Here is a 24,885-nt window from a genome sequence, read left to right on the forward strand (position 1 = left end):
CCCCCGCGTGCCGCCGCGGCTGCTGCTTCCCGGCCGGCTTCCTCTGCTGTCCCCCGCGGGGAAGGAGACAGCTGCCACCGCCCGTCTGCGGGGCCTCGTTTAAGGGGGACGTCGAGCTGGGAAGAGCCAAGAGGCCGCCCGAGCTGGAACAGAAGCCTGAACCGTGGTTTTCGGCCCCATTTTGTCGTGCTTGTCTGTGTCGCTTGTGTCTCCCCTAACATGCGGCTGTGATTCCCGGGGTATCATCTCCACGTTTCATTGAGGCTCCGCAACCTTCCCTGGCTGGCTCAGACTTCTCTTTCCCTTTACTTGTGGCTAGATTTTGGCCTCGGCCAAAACTGTAAAAGTCTTGTCTTTTTTTTCTCCTTGCTTTGGTTCCAGAAAAAGTTCCTCCTGGCGGGGCTCGGGGTATTGGGGGGTGGGGAGATGAACACTGCTGCGAGCAGTTACCCCATGGCCTCCCTATATGTCGGTGACTTGCACTCAGATGTCACCGAAGCCATGCTGTACGAGAAGTTCAGCCCTGCTGGACCCGTGCTGTCCATCCGGGTCTGCAGGGACATGATTACCAGGCGCTCCCTGGGATATGCCTATGTCAACTTTCAGCAGCCAGCTGATGGTGAGTATGATAGGGACCGAGCTCCTCACCCACCCCTTAGGCTACACTTTGGGGGCTGGTGTGGGCTTCTGAGGACACACTTCAGTAGTATTGGAAGTGTGTAGAGCTTTTAAGGCTGTTAACTCTGTTAGGCTTGCATTTCTTAAAGGCTCGTATTTATTTCATGATTTTTATAGTTGGCAAAACTTCCTTTAAACAACCCTTCTAGGTAGGTAATATGAGTAACAGTATCGTGTTACAGTTGAAGCTAATGAGGCTCAGATTTAAGTGACTTGACAATGGCCACAAAGCCAGTTTGCCCCTGAGCTGGGGCTCAAATCACAGGCATCTTATTCCCCTGCACTTTACATTATGCCAAAGTGCTTCTCCAAAAACAACTGAAAAGATTCAACACAATTTGTTCTATAACTGGTAGGTGGCCTTAATAATAACTTGAGTCTTTAATCCCATCCCCAGTGGTTACCTCTTGAGTAAGTCACTCTCTGAGCCCAAATTTCATCAGTTATGTATAGTCTTCCATTATTTGCATCCCAGTGGGGAAAGGAGTAGAATCTCACAAGCATTTCTGTAGATAAGTAAGCATTTTAAAAGTATTTCATTTGATTCTCACTGCAGCAGGCATGCAAAGTAATAGTCATGTGGTGGTTCTTGGGGGTTCTCTAATTCTTCCTAGGTGTTATGACCTGTGACAAAGAAGGGAGGGCTAGACTTCTCATCCATGTACTGTTTGGACAAAGCTGAACTATAACACACTGTCCTAAAACCAAGAGCATTTAAAGTATTAAGTAACCGGTAGTTTTGAACTGCTGATCATTAGCTAATCCCAAGGGGGTAAGAGAAGGTGCAGCCATTTTGCTGATTAAAATCTCCATCTGCGTCTTGAGTTGGTAGCCCCCGGCACAGAGCACATGTGTAACCAATTGAACACAATTATGTTTTTTTGTATAAATTTTGGGGAAGTGTGGTTTGTTAACTGTGGCAGTTATGGCCAGGTGTTTTTCCCAGTTAAGATAAAAATGACAAGTCCACAGGTCAGTTGGAAAGTCTTGATAAGGCTTTCAAGAAGGAATTCCTTGGGCAGTGTCCACCTGAAGCACAAGACTGGTTTGTCTGTCCTCTGGGTGTCTAGGAATGGTATGATTAGTGCTAGAGCCTCACCTAGGGAGAGGGAAAGCATAATGTAGGTAACAGCACTGGGTTCAGCATCTATAGCTTAGCCACTTCCTGGCTTATACAAGCCTTAGTTTGTGTGTGTGTGTGTGTGTGTGTGTGTTTTGTCTTAGAATCAATACTCTTAGTTCTGAGCCAAGAATAGTAAGGGCTAGGCAGTGGAGGTGAAGTGACTTGCCCAGTCAGACAGCTAATAAGTAAGGTCAGATTTGAATCTAGGACTTCCCATCTCTTGGCCTGGTTCTTAATCCACTGGCACCTACCTGCCCCATAAGCCTTAGTTTTCTCAAACTAAAACTTTGGGAATATTGAATCCCAACTAGTGGACATCACGTGGGAGAAGGGCTAAAGAGAATTTTGTATAAATACATTGTTTTTGGACTAGATGACCTACTTCTTAACATTGTAAAAGTTCTGTTAGCAAATGATACAAAACCAAAGCCTTTTAAGCAACTTTTTTAAAACTTGAGAATAAATCCTAAATTCATATTGACCACTTTTGGCAACAGGAAAGCACACTCCCTAAGTTCTCAGTTACTGATATCTCATGTTAGCCAATTGGGAGTCTGAGGGCCTGAGAATGCTATTTATTCAAGGTCAGAGTAAGACAGTGGAAATAGAACCCAGGCTTTTGCCTTCACAGTTAGGGCTCTAATCAGTAGTGAGATGTAGCTTTTTGTGTGTGCACAGTGTGATTTTTGAACCCTACCAGTAAGAACACAAAAGATTAGGAGAAGCAGTGCTAAGAGGCTAAACAGGGCCTTTTTAGGGGAAATAATGCTTTCTTTGGTACATGTGTTGGCTACAAGACTGCTTGTCACCTTTGAACAAAAGTACTGTTCAGTTGCAGATAACATAAGCTATTGGTTTTTGTGTCTTTGCCAAGGCATACTTTTGCAGGTCCTCTCCCTGCTATAAATAAATGCTGCCCACTTTGAGGTGTCTTTAGAAGTGCCTTCTTGAAATTTAGGTTTTTCAAAGTTGTTGATTCATATCATTGAAATGGAACCCCAGGTGTCAATTATGTTAGTTGCCCACATTTATACTAAGATTTTATTACCAAATAACATATATAATAGCGCTTCAGGACTGTTTCTTTCTCCTCCTGCACACAATTTTTATTCTCAGTTTTCTATTTGTCCCTAACCCATTCTAGCATAAATGGAACCTGTGGGGGTTTGCAACCATTGGGTAGAGAATGAAAGTTTCCTTAGCAGGTGTCAGTAATTCTGGAGGAAAGGATAAGTTTTTATATAATGGATATTGTTTTTATATTCAGTTTGATGAATTGACAAATAAAACTTGCTGTTTTTAAAATCAAAGTAAATCTTTTCCCCTTGTTTAATAACACAAGTAGAAATAAATATATTCTGAAGTTGGTATCATTTTTAGACTATGGCATCAGATTGAATAGTGAATTAAGCACTTTTTGGGGCACAACACTAATTTTAAATTTGGAAGTGCACCTATTGATTCTTCAGAGACCCAGAACTGGAAACCATTTCTATTGCATTTTGCTGGTGAAAGAAATGCAAATACCTTACAACTAATAATTTTGTATTTTGATCCCTCTGGTGTCTTAATTGAAAATGTTCTCAGCAGGAAAATTTCAAAATATCTGAAGTACTGTTTGATAAACTGAAGAAGCACTGACTGAATGAAGACAGCTTGGTTCTGACTTGAACTTGTGCTGAAGATAGCTGAATGGCCTGTCAGACCAGAATCAAAATGAGCCCACTCTTTGCCATTATCTTAAAGAGGTTCAGGAAAAACCCTATTTGCCAGAATTCCTTGAGAATAGGAGGAATTAGTTATTATCCAAGTCCAAGCTTGTGTTTATGCTGCATTTGACTCAGAAGTGACATCCTGCAGTCACTAAATCAGGGTAGTCTGGGACTAGAAGAGCCCAGATCTTCTAATAATACTCTCCAGTGCCTTCCCCATACCTCTTCTCCCTGATAAACAAAGTGACTTTGGGTTTTTATTTTTTCTAAAATGTACAGCGAATAGAATGGACTTTTTCTCCAGTCTTACTAGCCCAGATATTGTCTAGGAATACATGTAGAAAATTTGGACTTTTGGGCTGAGTACATGCCTAACTCGGTATCCATCCCAGATGTTGGGGTCAGAAGAGGAGACACCAATCTGGTTTTTTCCCCCTCCACTCTAGAGTTACTTTTAAAGAAAAGTTCTTAAATTAGGTTTATACAATTTTTATGGTGGGGTGTATGATTTCATTAGTGCAAGTTTGGACAATCTTCAAAATCAGGGGTTGTGTTCCTCAGTTTTCATAGAACAATAAGAGGCATTGGGAAATAGGAGGAAAGAACATAATATCCTCTAGAAAGCTAAACAGGTCTGAGCTGTAAAAAATAGCTAATTCATCAATAATGCTTTAAGATTTGTTGAATGCTTTTCTATAGTATCTCACTTGATCAATCTGAGCATTCTGTAGATGAGGGAACAGGTTGAGGATGGTTGTGACTTGCATAGGGTCATATAGCTAGTAAGGCAGGATTTGAACTCAAAATGAGTTGACTCAAGCCCTCTAGGTAGTTGGCTATTATATTCTCAGGGAGTGAGTTTAATCCTGAAAGAGGTATCAGGAATTTAAGGGAATCCTGAAGTGTCTTTCCTCCTCCATGTTATGAGTCCATAGTCTGATCTCATTCATGAAAGAGAAAACTGGACTACCCAAAGACCTCAGACCTTAGCTGGATAAGAATACAAAGGTCAGGGATTTTTTGAAGGGGGGAAAGGCTTTTAGCAGTTTTCAGCAATTAGGAACTCCTTGCCCTATCCAAAACAGACTGAGTACCTTGGGGGTTTTTTTTGTTTTGTTTTGTTTTTCATCTCTAGCTGAACGTGCCCTGGATACCATGAACTTTGATGTAATTAAAGGCAAACCAATCCGTATCATGTGGTCTCAACGGGATCCCTCATTGAGGAAATCAGGAGTTGGGAATGTTTTCATTAAAAACCTGGATAAATCCATAGACAACAAGGCACTTTATGACACCTTTTCAGCATTTGGGAACATCTTGTCCTGCAAGGTAAGTAGTGGTTATTCCCATGACAAAATTGACTTTTATTTAAAAGGGGAGGCAGTATAATAAAAATTTTAAAAGCCCCCAAATAAGATGTACTTATCAAAAGGCTAGAAAAACACTATTAAATCTCCCAAGTCTGGTTTCCATAGTGTGTACCTGGAAGTGAGAAGATCTGGGTTACTAGTCCTCAGGCAGGTGACTTTTAGAAGGGTATAGCACTACATGTATTTAGTGGATATTCTTGGGAACCTTAAAAACAAAGGCAAGGAGATCCCAGACTGCCTGGAATACATAAAGATGATTGAACATGGGTCCAAAGTCCAGGCACCTCTAGCCCAACTCAGGAAATTGTTATTTCCAAATCTCCCCCCTATCATGGGCCTTCTCCCTAAAAATTTATTTACCTTTGGTTTTTCACTCTTATTTTTTATTTTGACAAATGACAAAGGAACATTTCCAATTTTTTATTCCTCAGGATCATACATACCTTGCCATCTCTACATCAGCTTCCTTCCCTTTCAATATCTGGCCCTGTCTTACTTCACCCACAGCTACCACCTTAGCTTAGGTCCTCTTTCCCCTGTTGAACAAGCTTTAGAATTTTTAGAATTTTTCTCAGCCTCTGGCTTTTCCCCTTCCACCAAGTAGTCTCACATGGCCTACTCATACTCTGGTAGAGCCCTGGGATAGACCACTCTTAAACACATTCCCTCCAAGGCTCCTAATAGCTTTCTGAATGAAATTCAAGCTCTTCACTGATAGTTAAAGACACTTGTTTGTTACGTAGCTCTTGTCTACATGTCTTGCCTCATCTTAATCAAGTCTGCCTTCCTCTAGTACTCCCATAAGTTTAATTGTCTTCTTTCCCACAGTCCCCTGCATGCTCCAGGTGCACCTCCACATCACTCCTGATTCTTGTACAGGGGCTACAATTGTCTTTTTATTGGGGACTTAATTGAATTAAGTCAATAACCTATTTGGCTCCTGTATTTTATAGGTGGTGTGTGATGAAAATGGTTCTAAAGGCTACGCATTTGTGCACTTTGAGACCCAGGATGCTGCAGATAGGGCCATCGAGAAGATGAACGGCATGCTTCTCAACGACCGAAAAGTGTGAGTGTCACAGCCAGAAGCAACAACCATCGCATGAACCGTGGTGCATCTCAATATTAACAGGGACACACAAGGCTACTGGTGCTCTCGGCTCAAACCGTGGCCTCCTACCTCTCCACTACAGGGCTGGTGAGTCTCCCTGCCCAAGCTGTGGCCTGCACAAGGCGGGCTCCCTGCCCAAGCCTTAGCCTGCTACCTCTCCCTTACAGGGATCAGTGGGCCTCTCCTCTCCTGAAAATGAGAGATGACTAGTTGAGGGCCCTGAGCTTACTCTGAATCAGGTTATTGTTATCTTTAGGACCATTTGGGTCACTTTGAGACAATGTATATTTAAAACAGGTTGTTTTTAATTTAAAATGATAGCACCTTGTTCTGTAAGCTCAGGCTGTCTTCATGTTCTAGCTCTTGGCCCATTCATGGTAAGAAGAGCTTTGGCCTAATTGCTATGAATCCACTTTAACCAAAACATAAATAAATCAAATGTGTTCACCAGTCCCTGTATTGTAGGAGTTGGTCTTCTAAGCAAAGACCTCATTTTGGAGTGGTCATTTTAGCTTGGAGACATTCCGGTAACCGTAAAAAAGATGTGGGTATGGGGGAAGGGGAGGGAGGGAAGGCAGGCGCTTTGGCTGCTCAAGGGAAAGTCCCAACTGGGATGTAACAAATAGAACATCCATGTCATCTTTGCACACATGGGGGGGGGGGCAGGGACAAGTGAACTGACAACAGAGGGGCCAAGCATCCCACCCCACCCAAAAAGACAGTTTTCCACAGATTTAAGAAGTGTAAAAAAGTATGAACATTGTCTTAGTGTCATCATGATAATAATCTTGGCCTTGGTGTTACGGTGTAGTTGAATGAGCCAGGAAACTTGGTACAATATCCTTACTATGATAACTAATCTCATCCACACCATCAGATGAGCCACTTGCTGTTTGTGGACCTCAGTTTATGACATGAAAATGAGGGTGATTTTTCAGGGGTCCTTAAAAGATTTCCTTTCTGTGATTAGGCACTTTGGTGAGATTGGGTGGCTCGGGGGAGCAAGGGCATGGATAGTTGGCACTGGCCCCTGAAACCAAAAGTTTGAGGTCCAGCAACAAATATGTTGTTCATTTGTGGTTTTTTTTCTGAGCCTGGCTGCATACTCCTTTGCGTATGAAAGTTGGTGGGGTGCTGAGACTTGCCCCGGTTGTAGGAGTTATTGGGTGACTTGTGCCAGCGCACACTGATTGGTACCTGGCGGTGGAGTGGCCCACTGAATTGAGTTCCTGCTTGCCACTAGCAAAATGATCGTCTTTGTCCACTTTTCAGGTTTGTTGGTAGATTCAAGTCAAGGAAAGAACGAGAAGCAGAGCTGGGAGCCAAAGCTAAGGAATTCACCAATGTGTACATCAAAAACTTTGGTGATGATATGGATGATGGAAGACTGAAGGAGCTTTTCAGCAAATATGGTGAGTGTGATTGGTGTACAGCAGGCTCTACTTGATAAGCTGTCCTGGAATTCTCTTTGAAGAGGTTTTGAGGGGAGGGACCAAATTCATCTGAAAGAGAAGGCCCACCAAAAGCTTTATCAAATCTTTTTGTGTATTTTGTAGAAACCTAAGTATAACAAATGCAAATAATGTCACTTCATAGAAGTCTTTCCCTATTTGTATTCTGTTTCTTATGGTCCTATAACCATCACTACCTTCCGTAATTCTGATTACTTTCTATATTATGTTAAATTATAATCTCACATTTTTTTTGCTCTACCTTTTTTTCCTTTTTCATGGTATTTAAAATCCTAGTGATAGAATTCTACTTTACTTCTGTATTCTAAGAACATATTTCTATTTTGTACCAAGTCTGCAGTCCCCCAACATTTCTTTGGCCTTGCCAAAATTTAATTTGCATCATTTTCAATTTTTTGCCAGTGCCTTATCTATAAACTGGGCTATTCAATGTTGGTTTGCATTTCTCTTATTAAAAAATGTGAGCATCTTTTCATGTGACTAATTTTAAAAACTTTCCACTTTGGAAAGTTGTCTTGTGTTAAAAGGAGCTGTTTTTTTTCCATGAATGCTTGTTATTGACTTTGTAATTATCATGTTGGTCTCATTTTCTGCAATTATTCTGATCTTAAAACAGGTAAAACTCTAAGTGTCAAAGTGATGACTGATCCTAGTGGAAAATCCAAAGGCTTTGGCTTTGTGAGTTTTGAGAAGCATGAAGATGCCAATAAGGTGAGATCACATGTAGGACCACTTAAAGGATAGAAATGGGAAGAATTGTGAAAAAGCAATAAAGCAATATTTTAGACTTTTAAAAAAGAAATTAACAGACTGAATGATAGAAAAAGCATTTTCTGGTACTTCTCTAAATTGGATATATCCCTGCCCCTGTGGAACTCACATTGTAGTTTAGGGGTAAGACAACACAAGTAATTCAAGTGCATTCTAATAGTGCATTAGAAAGGTGCCCACACACAGAGTCAACCTAAAGGGTGGAAGAATATAAGGCCTTTACCAACAGCAGATCAGGGAAGTCTTCTGTTTTGTCATGATCAGTTTATCTTAAGTTTCATGGAAAAACTATTAACTATAATGTTAGCTCTGGATATTTGCAGTAATTGGATTTGTAAGAAAGAGACTTTTTGACTTATGTGGCTTGTATACCCAAAACAGAACAGATTCATAACTAACTTTGTCTATAACTCAAAAGTTGACTTGACTTTTCTTACCCAGGCAGTTGAAGAAATGAATGGAAAAGACATCAATGGAAAGATGGTATTTGTAGGCCGGGCACAGAAGAAAGTTGAACGCCAGGCTGAATTAAAACGGAAATTTGAGCAGCTAAAACAGGAGAGAATCAGCCGCTACCAGGTAAGACAGGATCAGATTTAGCACCCTCTGGATAGTGACACCACCACCACCACACACACACACACACACACAGGCTTATTTGGGGACTGAGACTTAGAATGCACAATGTTAGGTTCCATTTTTCAGTTAATTATTAACTCTGTGCTTAAGAGAATTTGTATGGGCATACAATGTATTTTTGAAGGTATTTTGTATTTTCGTGTTTTCAATTTACCTTTTTGTTAATTCATCAGTCATTGAGCAACCCACAGTCAAGCCTGAAGGAAATGGGAAAATATACAAATAAGTATATAGCAAGCTATATATGGTATATGGAAAATATTTAAAAGAGAAGGCATTGGAATTTAGGTAGGCTTTCCTGTTGAAGGTGGGGACTTGGAGAGAAGCCAGGGAAGGAGGTCAGTAATTGGAGTAGGCGAAGACTGGAGAGTATTCCAGTGATGGGAAATAGTCAGAAAAACCACTGCATATATTCTTAGTCTGTATTTATCCATACTGTTTCTTTTAGGGGGTGAATCTCTATATTAAGAACTTGGATGACACCATTGATGATGAAAAATTAAGGAAGGAATTTTCTCCTTTTGGATCAATTACCAGTGCCAAGGTATCATGTTTCTTTCGGTTTGTTTTTTGTAGTTTTTAATCAGGAAGGCTAAATAGATGTTTTCATGGAAACTAGGAAGGCCATCTAGCCTAACTGAAAAGGAATGGATCCTGCCTCCTTCGTTCTTTTCAAGGGACCATGAAGCTTCCTTTATTCTCAACATTAAACTCAAATGAACTGCTTGCCTTTAGGGATCAGAACAAGGACCCCATGGTAGAGGTATAAAGGTAAAAAATGATAAAGGCTAAGATAAATATATAAATTAGTATTTTAATTAAAGCCATGCTGATAGATAAAGTTATTAGATCACGCGCTTGTAAGAATTCAAAACTGCCGCCCCAGCCATTATTACCTCCCTTCTCTTCCTGAGTCTGCTGGCCAAGAGAGCCACTCCCCCCTAACCCAGGAGATTTAAACTGTTCTCTGCGTGGAGACATACCTAGGCATCCCCACACCCAAAGAACCGGAACCAGAAACCCGTTGGACCACGGGAAATGTAGTTTGATAATTTCCACGTGTCCATAGAAAATATATATATATATATACATACTTAAAGATGGAATCTCCCAAATTTCATTTTTACAGAGGTTATAGAAAGGAAAGTTTGGGCTAATGATTGATACTTTATGTAGAATAACTTAGACAAGATATCACTAAGGTTCTTTTCAACCTGAGATTCTATGTCCCAGAAATCAATTGCTTATGTTTTAGTAACAGTTGCTTGGGGGGGGGGGGCATCTCTAAACCGTTACCTTACCAAGGAGTGGTAAAGGCTAAGCAATTTGCCCAAGGTCACACTGCTAGGAAAGGTCTGAGAATGGTTTTGAACCCATGTATCTAGGCCTGGTGCTCTATACACTGTTACCTAGCCTACCTTGTGACAACTGCTTTTCAAATAACTTCTTGACTTGAAAGGATCTTAGGATTGTGCTTTTATATATGTGTGTGTATATATATATGTGTGTGTCACATATAAAATCACTATATATATATATATATATATATATACACACACACACACATATATATATATATATATCAAGACCTTTGAGGCAGGAATGCTTTTGATTCCATTTTTGGAAATGAACAATATCTTTGGTTTCATATATCTTACACTTTCTGGAGGAAATTTGTTCCATTCTGTCTTGAAAGGGAATCATTTCATCCAGTTTCCACCTAAACACTTTTATCTAGTCATCAGCAGTGCTTACTAGTATTCATTACACTAGGTAGCTCTCCCCCGCCTCCTGCTGGGTTGGGGATTGAGTTAGGGTTGGGAGTAGGGAGGAGAGACTGCTGCAGATCCCTTATCCTGGTGAATTCCACCACACCCCCATCTCTTTGGCCAGTGTGTATGTCCTAGCCCAATTGCCCTTCAGGGGCTTTAACTTGTAAGAAATGCATTGTTGCTAGATAAGGAAGAGAAATCTGCCCAGCACCCTAAGGAGCATCAGTGGTCTGGCATGAAGAAGAAGTTGCACCTGCATCTTTCCCATTCTTGGCTGCTTTGTGCCTGTCTGGGGACAGGTGGTGCTACAGTACAAGCAGAGGAAATCCAGACAGGTTACCTTCTGTTTACTTTGGGGCTTGTCTCTACAACTCTGCCACACTTGGGAGCTGCATTTATAGGAGAAGTGCCAGCAGGTATCAGTGTCATGTTGGGAGGTGGGGTGGGGAATGGAATAAGCTCCACTGGCACCCAGGCCTTCATATGACTAGTTTGAAAATGTACACAAAGGAGGTAGGAAAGGCAGCTAGATGGCTCTGGATAAAGAACCAAGACTAGAGATAGGAGGTCCTGGATTCAATTCTGCCCTCAGACATTTCCTAGCTGTGTGACCCTGGACTATCACTAATCCCAATTGCTTAAGCCCTTAACTGCTAAGGGTTTAAAGAAAAAAGTGTCATAGATGGTATAGTAAGTAGGGGCCTGTATCTGAGTGGGGGGATATGTTGCAAGATCTAGTAACAGTGGTTGAAACCTCAAAACAACTGCTAACCCCATATGTATGTGTTTTCTCATTCCTCTGCTTGGTGCCTTACCCAAAGCCCCCCAAACACTAAAATCAAATTAAATGGGTGGGAGTCCCCCATGCCTCATAGGAGGCTGAGGTGATTATTCACGTCATATACTAAAAATAAAGGTAGCTTATAGCTCTCAAATACTGTGGATATTGAAATCTCCATGATACACTGGATTGGAGTTGGTAGATCTGGGTGCATTGGACTTACTTTTTGGAAAATGTCAAAAGAGGTGAACATAAAAGTGCAGAAAATGGACCTGTTAGTGAGTGACAGCTAAATCGGGTTGGAGGCCTCCTGTTCTTTGGTAGAACTAAGCAGTAGCCTAGAGGGTGCTGACCCTTTGACATTCTAGAAGCACAAATATATTGGAATGGGGAGTTGAGATGCAATTCTCTGATTAAACAAGCCAGTAAAGCTTTGAGTTCATTAGTAGTAGACAGATTTGGGAGTAGTTTGGGGTGTAGGAACTTGTTTTTATCTTGATCATTGTTTTTCTGTGTGATTGCTTTTCTTCATAATGTATATTAATTTTAAAACATTTTGGGAAGAAGGGGCAGGGGCCTCTAGGATTCCCTTGACTGATAGGGATCCATGACAGAAAACATCTGGACTAAATGTGATTTGTAGAGACAGTTCTGTTTCATTCCCCCTTTCCTTCCTATTAGACCTTGGCATTCAGGGGCAAGAACCCAAATTTGTATTTCATATATTCTATGCAGTTTTAGTCCATAGTTTATTGCTATTTGTTAGACAAATGTTTATTCATCTCTTTACTAAAGAAGAATGTGTGTAATCTGCCTGCTGGAAGTCAGCCACAAGAGTCAAAAATCAAGAGTTGAAAGTTATTTCTGCAAATTGCTTCTAATGTAGGACTCCCTTGCACTTGTATTTCTAAACTAGCTTCTCAGATTAGGATATTGATTGGCAGCCTTTGGAACTGTCCTTTTTAATAGCCCCTTTGTCCACCCAGCTGTCCCATCCCTTATCTACTCTTGCACTTTACACAGTGGCAAATGGAAAGTTTTTCCTGGCATGTCAGGTCAGGCCTTTATTGAGATGAAAAAATTCATCCCTGTCCTATCAGCTCAGGCTAGATTTGGCAGTAGGCTACTGGGATAGGACCTCTCTACCTGCACATACAAGGAAATGGAAACATTACTGTGGGCCAGGACTGCTCCTTAAATAGAAAGCATACTTTATTAGAAAGCAAAACAGGGGAGGAGATTGTGGGAGTAGGTGGAAGGGATGTATACTTGGCTTGATTATTCTGTAGGGTCAGAAGAGGGGGAAACATCTTGTTTGATAATATAATGTGAAAAGCTCTTGGGCTTGATACCTGGAGAAACTTCTGAGCTTTATTTCAGCTTCTCTTTAGGTCTTATGTCTGCTATGCTAACATCCAACTTTCATTTTAGGTGATGCTTGAGGATGGGAGAAGTAAAGGCTTTGGCTTTGTCTGCTTCTCTTCACCTGATGAGGCTACTAAAGCAGTAACAGAAATGAATGGGCGCATTGTGGGCTCAAAGCCCCTATATGTTGCACTTGCACAGAGGAAAGAAGAAAGGAAAGCCCACCTAACCAATCAGTATATGCAGCGTATTGCAGGAATGAGAGCCCTCCCTGCCAACACTATCATCAATCAGTTTCAGCCAACTCCTGGGGGCTACTTCATGCCAGCAGTGCCCCAGGTATTTGTAGATCTGTTTAGGAAGAAGGCTTTTTGGAGGGGGGTTGAAAGCAAAATAGAGGATCCTAGGGATTTGGAAAGACCATGACTGCCATGAGACCATTCCACCTGAGAGAATCCAGAATACTAACTGATAAGATTTGGCAGATCCAGACATCCAGTTGGTCAAATAGGTAGATGGATGACTTGAATATCTGAGCTTTGGCAGGCCCTGCCTGGCTGAACCAAGACCAGACTTGCCCATCTGCCAATACTTGAAAAGGCATAACTGCTACAAGACTAGGTTATGATAACAGGGGTTTGATACTTGTAGAGGCGGGTAAGGAAGATCCCCTTGAATGAAATTCCCAAATTCTTAAGGCACATATTTGTACATGTAGTGTAGGTGTATATAATTCTATAGGTTATAATTTAAACCAGTATTTGGCCATAATGCTGCTGGTTAATGTTTGACCTGTAACAGGTGGTCATGCCAGGCTGCATAAATATTCATATGGGAGGAAATTTCAGAAAACATAGCTATATTTTTTCCTAGGGTATCTATACTGTATGCTTTAAGAAAAGGGTGGTACTAATGGAGAGGAATGTCTAATGTAAATGAGGAATAAAATTCAGTGAAAGGTTGATTTTGTTTTTAATCAGGCTCAGAATAGACCTCCTTATTATGCTCCCAATCAGATAGCCCAGATGAGACCCAATCCCAGATGGCAACAAGGTGGAAGACCTCAAGGTAAGTTGAGAGACTTACTGCAGTTTAGTCCTAAGGGAGTAAAGAAGGCAATTTTTATTGTAATGTGGTCAGGAACATTCAAGTATTAACCCAAATGGTATTTATGATGGTCGATAGTCCATTTGGAGCCTAGGCAGATACTGTATTATCATAGGCTGGGTTGTTTCTCAGGTGCAGTGGAACAAATAAGTACATTCTTTTAGTTTGTCATCCTTCCTTAATCCCCCAAATTCATAAATTTCATATGCCATAGATTAAGCCATTCAGCTACAAAACCCTGGCCTTTTTTCCCCCACCTAACTTTGTTTATCAATCAGTTCAGTAACTTGAATCCACAGATTATACCTATAAGTTTCTGTTGACAAAGGTCATAAAGTATAGGTACATTAATTAGATTAGGATCAACATTATTTTGCATTTCACAGAAAACACATTGACTATATATGAATAAAGAATTCATGCTGTGGTGTAATTTTTTACTCAAGAGTTTTGTCGTCTAAAAATTTAAAGTGAAATAATATAATGTAAAGAATATAAACATATCTTACAAATTAATGAGTATTTTTAAGTTGTATATTAAGAGCCACAGTTGAGATTTAGAAGAAAAACCATAAAGATTTTTTTTTAAAACCCTTGTACTTCGGTATATTGTCTCATAGGTGGAAGATTGGTAAGGGTGGGCAATGGGGGTCAAGTGACTTGCCCAGGGTCACACAGCTGGGAAGTGGCTGAGGCCGGGTTTGAACCTAGGATCTCCTGTCTCTAGGCCTGACTCTCACTCCACTGAGCTACCCAGCTACCCCAAACCATAAAGATTTTAAGACTTTACCCCAATTGCATGTAAAAAATGTTCAGGTTTTTTAATTTTACATTTCAAATCCTTCGCTCCCTTCCCCCCCCCAAAGCAATTTGATAATAGATTTCACAGGTGTAATCAATCATGTAAAAATTTCCCCCTGTTAGTCATTTTATGGAAGAGATCTCAAAAAAAGGTGAAATAATATGTTTTGGTCTGCATTCAGTGTTTTGAGCAGTCCTTTCTCTGGAGATGGATGGCATTTTTTATCATGAGTCTCAGATTGTTTTGGATACCTAATTTACAGTTCTGTCATAAGTTGCTACTCTTAGGACTATTTTTTCCATGATTCCTTTTGCATTATATTTTTCCCTAGTATCCAACACATCTTTGACCTATATTTTCAAGTTTTATTTTAATCCATATTGGCACTTTTCTCCCCATTAGGCTTCCAAGGAGTACCAAACACCATTCGGCAGTCTGGGCCACGCCCTGCTCTTCGACACCTGACTCCAACCAGTAATACCCAGGCTTCTCGAGGGCTCCCTACTACACCTCAGAGAGTGGGTGAGTAACTAGAAGTGAGTAACTAGGGGTCATAATGTACATGGAAGATAAGAGTGCTAGGAGGCATCAATTGCTCCCCAATTTTGTGTCAAGGTCCAAATGCCCTGATCTCCAAATTCTAGCCCTCTTGCCACTGTCCTTGGCACATAGACCCTGCCAAGGAAGACTTGGTTTCTTTTTTCTAAAGCAAGTTCAATAATGTGCTTCAGTCTGCATTCAAAGTTCCATCATCTCTTGATCAGAGTAGCTAGGTCATTTCACAGCTCGCAATATCCTTTTTGTTCTGCTCACTTCACTCTGCATCAGTTCATATAAGTCAGGTTTTTTTTAAACATTTATTAATATTTATTTTTTAGAAAAGTTAACGTGGTTACATAATTCATGCTCTTACTTTCCCCTTCACACACACACCCCCACCCACCCCACCCATGGCCGATGCACATTTCCACTGGTTTTAACATGTGTCATTGATCAAGACCCATTTCCAAATTGTTGATAGTTGCATTGGTGTGGTAGTTTCGAGTCTACATCCCTAGTCATGTCCGCCTCAACCCATGTGTTCAAGCAGTTTTACTTCTGTGTTTCCACTCCTGTAGTTCTTCCTCTGAATGTGGGTAGCATCTTTACCATAAATCCCTCAGAATTGTCCTGGGTCATTGCATTTCTGCTAGTACAGACGTCCATTACATTCTCTTTTACCACAGTGAAGTCTCAGGTTTTTCCGAAGCCATCCCCTTCATTATATATAGCACAATAGTATTCCATCCCAATCATACTACAATTAGTTTCAGCCATTCCCCAACTGATGGGCATCTCCTTGTAAGAGTTTAAATTAGATTTTATGCTAAGTATGATAGTTATAAAGAAGTATTGTGGTCGCCGAATTTACAATATTATAGCTTAAGTCAAAATGACTTAGCAGCTTTATTTACAAAGAGGTGGAAAAATGTAGCCGAGTCAGATTTTAACAAGCCCTTCTCTGGTGAAATGAGGCTCAGCCCCTGCAGGGGCTTCCCCACATCCCTTGTCCCCATGTGGATTTCCTAGTAATCCTTAGTCAGAAGTCCCAGTGGTGTCCTACTCACCCAGCAAGCCAACACAGGATCCCAGGGGAAAGGTGGTCTCCGCCAAGCCAAGGCAAGGAAGGGAATGAATGCTAGACCATGTTGGTCTCTTCCTTGTCACTTCCTGTCACTTTCACAGAAACAAATGGCAGTCTTTCAATTTGCCTAGCACTGCCTAGGGGAGGGGGGTCAGTGGGACAGGGGGACAGCCTTTGGAGTTGTCACTCTAGTAAGTAACAATGAACTCTCATACTTAATGGTAAATTAGGGGTACTTTAAGTTCTTGATTTGATTATAGCTAAAAATAGGCAAGGGGAGAATTAATCCTATCTTCACCTCTATTTCTAATTCTATAGTCTACAAATAATTTTTGGCAAGTTCAGCCCTTTCACCTTTTTTGTTCTCTTTAGGATTCAGACCAAAGAAAGGTATTGCTGGATCAAGGGTATTCAGTTTATTATTTTTTTTTTAAACCCTTTGCTTTTTCAATTCTAAAACTGAAGGGCAAGGACTAGGCAAATGGGTTAGGTGACTTGCCCAGGATCACACTGCTAGGACACACATCTAGGAAGAATCTAAGGCCAGATTTGAACCCAGGTCTTCCTGACCTCAGGGCTGGCTCTCAATCACACTATATGACTCAATTTTTGAGTCGATATAGCTGCTGTCCCAGAGTGTGCTGTTCTCCATTATCAGAGCAACTCCCCAGCAGTTTCTTGTTTTCCATCTAATTTGGCTGCTTTAGTTTTGTGCAAGGTTTTTACATTTACTTTTAGATGTTTACCTTAGAAGGATACTTTGCTCCTCTGACCTAAACTTTTTCAATTTTCCTATCTAAGGGAATGGAAGCCTTTAGGGTCTGGGTGCCTTCTAGGTCTAGGGGCTTGAGTCAAGGTCTATAATTTTCTGTTAAATTTAAGATTTGCCTTATAAAAACAAATAATGATAATGTCACTATCTAGCACCTTTGGTATTTTTTTTTTTTTAATCTGGATTTGGTATAGTGGGTTCTGAAGTCAATCTGGTTTTAGAAATCCCTATTGGTCACCTTCACAACATGGGTAGTCTTGCTTCTTCTCAAACCTTCCTACCCACCCAACCTCCCACCCCTCTTCACTGAAGAATGGATGAAATTCATACATTCCAAGTGCTTTATAAGAACCAAGACCTACTTCACTTTAGCTTCTCATCCCAGCTTTTGCAGTGTTCATTATTGAGCTGGGTTATTCTGAAATGGAGCCAAGAGTAGGTACATATGACTGAATAAATTCATACCCAAAGTAATTGTGACTCATAAGAAGTCTAGTAAGTTTTCTTTGATTCTGAGGGCAATGGATCCTTGAGTGTTTTCTTGGTTCTTTGCTAACACTGAGTCTTTCTTGGGTGCTTTCTATTTAGGGGTGCCCACTGCTGTGCAAAATTTATCTCCTAGACCCTCTGTAGCTACCCCTGCACCTCGAGCCGTCCCTCCTTACAAATATGCTGCAAATGTCCGAAGTCCCCATCCAGCCATCCAGCCTTTGCAGGTAATGGGGGACTCTGGCCCGAAATTAACATTGGGCGTGAGGGATGAGCTAGCTACTGAGTTTCTGTGGTTGGGTTTAAGAGGCCTGACCTGACACCGGAACTTAAACTTGGGGTCTTTGTTCAAGGAGTTGTTTTTCAGGGTTTGGATGGCATAAATAGTTGGCCATACCTGTTTTGGTTGCACCCTGGGTTCATTTGTTGTTTGCAGTTTCCCTGATACTTTGCTAAACCTCTTTTAATTCTTCTGACCCATAGACACCTCAACCAGCGGTCCATGTGCAAGGCCAGGAGCCCTTGACAGCTTCCATGCTAGCTGCTGCTCCTCCCCAGGAACAGAAGCAGATGCTAGGTGAGTGACTAGGTGTCCCTTTGGGACCCTCTGTACAACCCGCCCTCTTACGGTGAGGAACCAAGCCACATTGGGTCTTTGCAGGGAGCCAGGCTTACTTAAGTTTTTGTTGAATTTCTTTTGTAGGAGAGCGTTTGTTCCCATTGATTCAAACCATGCACAATAATTTAGCGGGGAAGATCACAGGTATGCTGCTAGAGATAGATAATTCAGAACTGCTGCACATGCTGGAGTCTCCAGAATCCCTCCGTTCAAAGGTAAGTGCTCAAATTCATTGAAAGGACATTAGCTAGTGAAAAGTAGCTTATTATTTCTTCTTATTATTTCTAATGAGAAGTAGCCTGATGTAATTAATGAAGATCCCTTTATCAACCCTGTACTCCAAACACTCAATTTTTCCATCTGTAAAATGAAGATTTAATAGAAATCCTTAAGACCATGAACATAGAGGAGCCGATATAACAGCACCAAGTAAGGTGAACTCCCTAACCCAGGAATCAGGGAAACAACACTCCCACCCACAGTTGGGGCTTTCCCTCAGGTTAGGAGTAGAACTTGGTTTGGTTTGTTTTTTCTTTTGTATCTTTCAGGTCACAGGGTCCTGTGCATAGCAGGTGCTGCTATGAATCAATACTAAATATTGGTTGGGGCAGCTAGGTGACCCACTGAATTGAGAGCCAGGCCTAGAGAACAGGAGGTTCTGTGTTCAAATATAGCCTCAGACATGTCCTAGCTGTGTGACCCCAGGCAGGTCACTTAATCATCATTTCCCAAGCTTTATTACTCATCTGCTTTGGAGCTAATACTTGGTATCAGTTCTAAGATGGAAGATAAGGATTTTTTAAGAAGCTAAATTCAACATGTTGAATTAAGTTCATTGATTATTAAATTTTGTTGCCTGGGCATCTACTAAGGAACTGAGGTAGATAATTGTTATTGCTAAAAGTAAAGGGCATAATTTCTTTCCTCACTGTCTTTGACATAGAATACTTAATTAAATGTACTTGTTAAATGAATGAATAATTGATAATGGTCCAGGTGGAGGAAGCCGTAGCAGTATTACAAGCTCATCATGCCAAGAAGGAAGCTGCTCAGAAGGTGGCCGTGGTTGCTGCTACCTCTTAGACCAGAAAAACTGGTAAATTGATATATGTATATATATGCATAATTCATTAACAATTGAAAAGTGCTTTGGAATCCTATAGGTCCCCAACTAGAATTCATGCCAGCATCTTTTATACCTCCCTTTCTTTCTGATTCTTGGGTCTTAGCTGAATCTTGTATGGGTGGGGGGGTGGTTTGGGAGTATGTGAGCTCTGCTGATAACTGGTTTGAGGCCTTCAAAGGGTGGTACCATCTTACTGTGCAGTAAAATAAGACAACTGATCCCATCCCAGTATGCTGTGATACAAGGGTTCATGTTAAGATTTAGGAAATATTTTGTGGCTTCATTTCCATTTTCTTGTCTCTGCAGGATACTCTAAAGCTTCACAGCCCCTTCATAGATGTTCACTGAGCATGTGGAGACTTCTTCACTGTACTACAGACTGGACAATAGATGGCAGGAGAAGCTGCTGCCATTCTGTATGTTTTTTCTTTGGGAAAAATCAATTTGAAAGGTCAATTCTTCAAAAACCTAAAAAGTTTTTCAGTGGTCAAATTTCACAGGTTTCTTGTGTGTAGCCTGGACCCTGTTAACCTTTAATTTAATTTAATTTTTCTCTTCTAAAAAAGCTTTTCTGACAGTATTTTGTTTTTGGTTTTATCGGGAATTGGTTTTATTTGAAATATCCAATTTACAGAGTCTGGAAAAGTGTTTCTCAATAAAGAAGTAAAACCTTCATAAATTGCCTCTTTGTTTTTTGTTCCCATGTTTCCAGACTATCCCTGGAGTTTATTTTATTTCTCTCAAAAACAAGTCCAAGTTTTCACTGGAAGGAGTCTCAGGAACATGGATAAATCTCAATGGGATTGCATGGATATTTGGTTACCGCTTGTTTGTTCTGGTTTTTCAAGCAGCTTACTATTTCCTAGCTAATGAGGAGACCTGTTTTGAGTAGATGTTAAATTGTCATGTTAAAATATGATCCTGTCACACTTTAGCTGTCATACTAAAACCCACAGCTCCTTATAATAAATAGGAACTGTTTCTGTTGGCTTAAACTGTATACAGTGAATAATTTTGGACCCTGTCTCTCAAGCCAAGACAGGACTTGGATGTTTGTGTGGGAAATTTAAGAGGGGGCCAGAAGGAAATTGATTTTGATTTAGGGAGTGACATTTCTTTTGAATCACTATTGAAACAGTTCCCCAAGGTGGTAGGATTGCTGCTTCGGCATGATCTATAACTTCCCAAAATACTAAATCTTTACGCTTTTTATTCCATATAATATAAAATGTACCTTTAGCTTTCTTAAAACAGTAAGGTCCAGTGAACAAGGCTCTTCCCTTTCTCCCTGTTTCTAACAGGATTATAGAATAAGAATCACTTGAATTTAAGGGATTAATGGTTCCTTTCATGACACTGTTGACATTTATTACATTGTATATAGTCCAGTCTTTAAAAGCAGCATTACTAAAGACCAGCCCAGTGACTGTCAGAAAGTGGATAGAGAGGATGAGAGACTGGAAGACACTGGGATCAAATTAGGTTTCTTGTCACTGCAGGTGAATTTGTGTAACAACCTGTGTGCGTCAGTTTCCTTATCTGTAGCTTTTCCCTTTGCTGATTGTTTTACCTACTGTTCATTTCCCTCCATTTTCAAGGTGTGCCATCCTTTTAATTTCTTTGAAGTTGGTAGCACCATTATTGCCATACGTCTAGAGCAGGGGTTGTGGCAACCTTTTTGGCCACGAGAGCCATAAACACCACATTTTTTAAAATGTAATTTCTTGAGAGCTGTACAGTGCTCACAGTGCGTGCTTTCTGTAACGGCACCTGAAAAAAAAATGACTTTATGGCTCCTGCAGAAAGAGCCAGATATGGCTCAAGAGCCATGCGTTGGGGACCCCCCTGGTCTAGAGGCATGTACTGAGTTGTTCCACTCTTGGAAGAATAGGCTCATGCATTCCATGTGAAACTTTTAAGAGAAATTTTTATTTGTGAAATTTCAATGTTTTGGTACATCATAATCTCCATAAAGCACCAAGGTTTCAGGCATCCCAAAAGGATAGATGTAGGTAACCCTTGAAGGATCTTTAGGAGATCATGATTAAAACTGGAAGGGATGAGGTGGTGTGAAGAGATTACAATTTTCACTCATTGGGCCTACTATGAAATATAATGCTTTAGCATGTAAGGTGGCTTGATTTATTTAAATATACTTTTCACTATTACCCAGCTGTCTTTTAGTAGGAAGCTTTACTCTTTGGTAATAGATCCTAATTCAACTTTATTTTTGGTTCTAAATTTTCTTCCACCCTCCTTTCCTCCCCCTTCCTATTGTGAAGTTAAGGGAAAAAATGATAATGTATAGTGATGGAAATCCTTTAGACATTTCCAGAAAAACAATTTTTCTTCAGTAGAAGTATTTCATATTGTCCTCCAGATGAAAGACAACTCAGTTTCTAATACTTTGATCTCCAGTAGTGGTTAGGTCAAAGGGTATGCAATTTTGGGAAATGATTGCAAATTGCTTTTCAGAGTGTTGGAACTAGTTCACAATTCATAGCTATGGTTTTCCATTTTTGTCTTTGCCAATCTTATGGCTTACAAGGTGGTATATTTCACATTTTTTTTATCTTTACCTTCTGTTTTAGGATCTAGATTATTGATATCAAGGCAGAAGAGTGATAGGGAGGATCATACAGCCTCTATGCCTAGCTCTCAATCCACCTAGCTGTCCCCTCTGTTTTAATATGCATTTCTCTAATAATGATTTTAGAGTATTCATGTGGTCATTAATAACTTGAAATTCTTCCTTGGAAATTTTCTGTATCCCTTGACCATTTTATCAATTAGGGAATAAATGCTTGAAAATCAAGGAGTAAAGAATCCTAGAAATTTTGGGGTTCTGAATCGGTGTACTTAACATTTGCCAAATACATTATTACAGTACTTGAAACAATCAATTATTCAATTTGACCAATAGAGGAATTCCTCTTGGGCGTTCACCTCAAGTGAATGAACCATTTTTGGTATTGGATGTTCTACAAGGACAGGTTGAACTGTCCACAAACTGTGTTTGCAGAGACCAAATGAGTGAGGTCACAACCTCCAGAAGCACAAAAACAGGATTCTTGAGGGACTTGGGTGTCTACAGCCAGCAATCACTGGTGGTGTCCAAAATCCAAAACTATAAATGCATCCCCAGAAATTTGCAAACTGGATTCTTTTCCCGATGCAGGAATTCTCAGTCTTGGATCTTGAACATACCCACCTTCTAGTGACTGAGTGGTAGCTATTGGACCCCACAGGGGCCAGTCACTATCGTACTGTAGCCCATCTTTGTCCATCGTCTGCCAGCCTCGTGTAGGCTGTATGCTTGTGAACATATCTTAAAAAGTTGTAGAGTTTGGAGATTTTTTGTTTATTCCTTCACATATCATAGACAGACATGGGTTGGAGGGGAATAGGAACCTTTAATTCCAAATGATGACTTCTCCCTTGCCAGAAATCTTGAAATTATGGCTAGGTGACCACTTGTCTGGCATGTGAAATGAGGGGATTCTTATTGAGCAAAGATTTGGAGTACAAGACCTCTGAGGTCCCTTCTAACTTGTAACTGTGAAGTGACAACCATTGTTCTGATGCCACCTCTCAAACAACATAATTCAGTGAAGCCCTGAAACTTTGGGACTTCAAATAAATAAATCCCCACTAGAAAGCTTAGTGAGGGCAAAGACTTTTCATCTCTTAGCACATAACTATCCATGAAAGGACCTTAAGGACAGCCACTCCAACCCATTACTAGTCAAGAAATTAATAGTGTTTTAGAGTTAGAAAGGGACTTCAGAAGCCATCAAGCCTAACCCACATACAAAAAATGTATCCATGACTACAGTAAACCTAAAAAAATGTCTATTCTCTGCTTAAAGACCTTTGTCTCCTAAAGTGACCCATTCCACTTTCATACATGTCTTAATTTTTTTGTTGTTTTTTTTGACATCAAGCTTTAAATTTACTGCTTGTTGACTTCCATTAATTCCTGGTTCTGTCTTTTAGGGTCAGGCAAAAAATATAGCTATTTCTTCAAAGTGCAAGTACTTGAACTCAGCTATCAGGTCTCCCTGAAATCTTCTCCAGCCTAAACCTCCAGTTTCTTCAAGTTAGCTTAGTTTTTTTCCTGGTTGCTTTATGCTTTGCAGTTCATCACTGGCCTCAAATCATGCCACCCAGAGTATTTCTGGAGTGGAACAAGGGCATCAGACATAGGGGCTCTTCCTTGAAGCTATTCCTCTCCAGTCCAAGACTGAAATGTTTTTTTAATTTGTGACATTGATTCTATTAACCTAAATGATATAAACCTTTACTTATATCTGTATTTAATGTCGTCATCTAGGGGCAACTAGTGGCTCTGGATTGAAGGCGGGCCTAGAGATGGGAGGTCCTAGGTTTAAATCTGGCCTTAGACACTTCCTAGCTGTGTGACCCTGGGCAAGTCATTTAACCCCCATTGCCTAGCCCTTACTGCTCTTCTGCCTTAGAACCAATATTGATTCTAAGACAGAAGGTAAGGGTTCAACAAACAAACAAAAAAATTATATTTGATTTAGCTTAATATTTTAGCATCGCATTCTTTTTGGATCCCACCCCTCAAATCAGTGTTACCCCATCCAAGCTTTCTATCAGTTGCAAATCTATTTAGCGTGAAATTAATTATTGGATGATTAAAAGTTATTGTTGCAAATTTCTCAAGGCACAGATTGAATTATTATAGGTCTCATTATACTTGTTACATGACTGAATACAACTCAATAGTGACTGTACCACTTGAGGGAGATAAAGAAAGATAGATGAAGGATGAATCAACCCGGTCAAAGATGATTCAACTGGTCATGAGATGTTTTTCCTAACACAGGGTTCCACTGGTGCAAGGAGTGGCTAGTTGGGGACTTTTCCAAAGGATGTTCCAGAGGGTGATGACTAACTCTTGTGGCCCCCTGTCACCATAAACTCAGGGAGACCACTCCTGCAAGCCTACATAATCATTGACCAATCACAATCTTGGTTTAGTTAGCACCAATACAGCTTATGTAAGAGAGTGTCTATGGTCACCGATACAAATGGTATTTGGTAATTGTTAGCCTTGCCAATAAATAGATTATGCTCAGACTTTTATCTTTCTCTTTGACATAGATTTTTATTACAATGTTAGCATACCTTTCTTTTTAAAGATTAATTCTTATTGGCATCTTTTTTTTTTTACATCCTCTAAATTTCAGGATGTAATAAAAAAAAAAACTTGCCTTCCCATTTTCAAATCAATACTGTGTGTGTAGTGCCCCATCCCTTCTTTGTCTCTCCAAATTCCTGGGTGTCAAATCCCTATAAGTCTTTTTTGTATTGTTTTTTTTTCCTACTTGTCCTTTCTTTTTGGCAGAGAAAATGGAAGAAAAATAAAAATTTAGCATTTATGCTTTCTGCTGTCAGTTACTGATCCATCCACCTTCTTTGTCTCTCCTCCTTCCTCTCAAAAATCAAAAAGGGAATACAAAAATCTTTTATAGTCTGTCTTTAATATTCTTCACTATTATCAGCTGTAGCACAGTCTAAGCTTT

At 40.3% G+C, this 24,885-nt stretch overlaps 1 protein-coding gene and 1 non-coding gene across 2 annotated transcripts; both read left to right on the plus strand.

The window, feature by feature from the left end:
* Positions 1 to 6: 6 nt before the first annotated feature.
* PABPC4 (poly(A) binding protein cytoplasmic 4) lies at positions 7 to 20,008 on the plus strand. The gene is made up of 15 exons (XM_044671465.1): positions 7 to 619; positions 4,649 to 4,842; positions 5,837 to 5,952; positions 7,267 to 7,406; positions 8,083 to 8,177; positions 8,679 to 8,816; positions 9,325 to 9,420; positions 12,861 to 13,133; positions 13,775 to 13,862; positions 15,106 to 15,225; positions 17,688 to 17,815; positions 18,072 to 18,165; positions 18,292 to 18,422; positions 19,204 to 19,303; positions 19,640 to 20,008. Exons 1-14 carry the CDS (start codon positions 427 to 429, stop codon positions 19,288 to 19,290), a joined length of 1,893 nt encoding a protein of 630 aa, XP_044527400.1. The 5' UTR covers positions 7 to 426; the 3' UTR covers positions 19,291 to 19,303; positions 19,640 to 20,008.
* On the plus strand, positions 10,898 to 11,032 carry LOC123243487. The gene has a single exon (XR_006506009.1). It is a non-coding gene; the product is annotated as a small nucleolar RNA SNORA55 (small nucleolar RNA).
* Positions 20,009 to 24,885: the final 4,877 nt, after the last annotated feature.

This window comes from Gracilinanus agilis, chromosome 3 (assembly GCF_016433145.1).
Source record: "Gracilinanus agilis isolate LMUSP501 chromosome 3, AgileGrace, whole genome shotgun sequence".
Lineage (NCBI taxonomy): Eukaryota > Metazoa > Chordata > Mammalia > Didelphimorphia > Didelphidae > Gracilinanus > Gracilinanus agilis.

Excerpts from the sequence above, each read along its gene's own strand:
- PABPC4 (XM_044671465.1), top strand. The coding sequence starts at position 427 with ATGAACACTGCTGCGAGCAGTTACCCCATGGCCTCCCTATATGTCGGT. Across the intron at positions 4,843-5,836 it reads GGAACATCTTGTCCTGCAAG|GTGGTGTGTGATGAAAATGG; the intron begins GTAAGTAGTGGT and ends TGTATTTTATAG. Across the intron at positions 13,134-13,774 it reads TCATGCCAGCAGTGCCCCAG|GCTCAGAATAGACCTCCTTA; the intron begins GTATTTGTAGAT and ends GTTTTTAATCAG.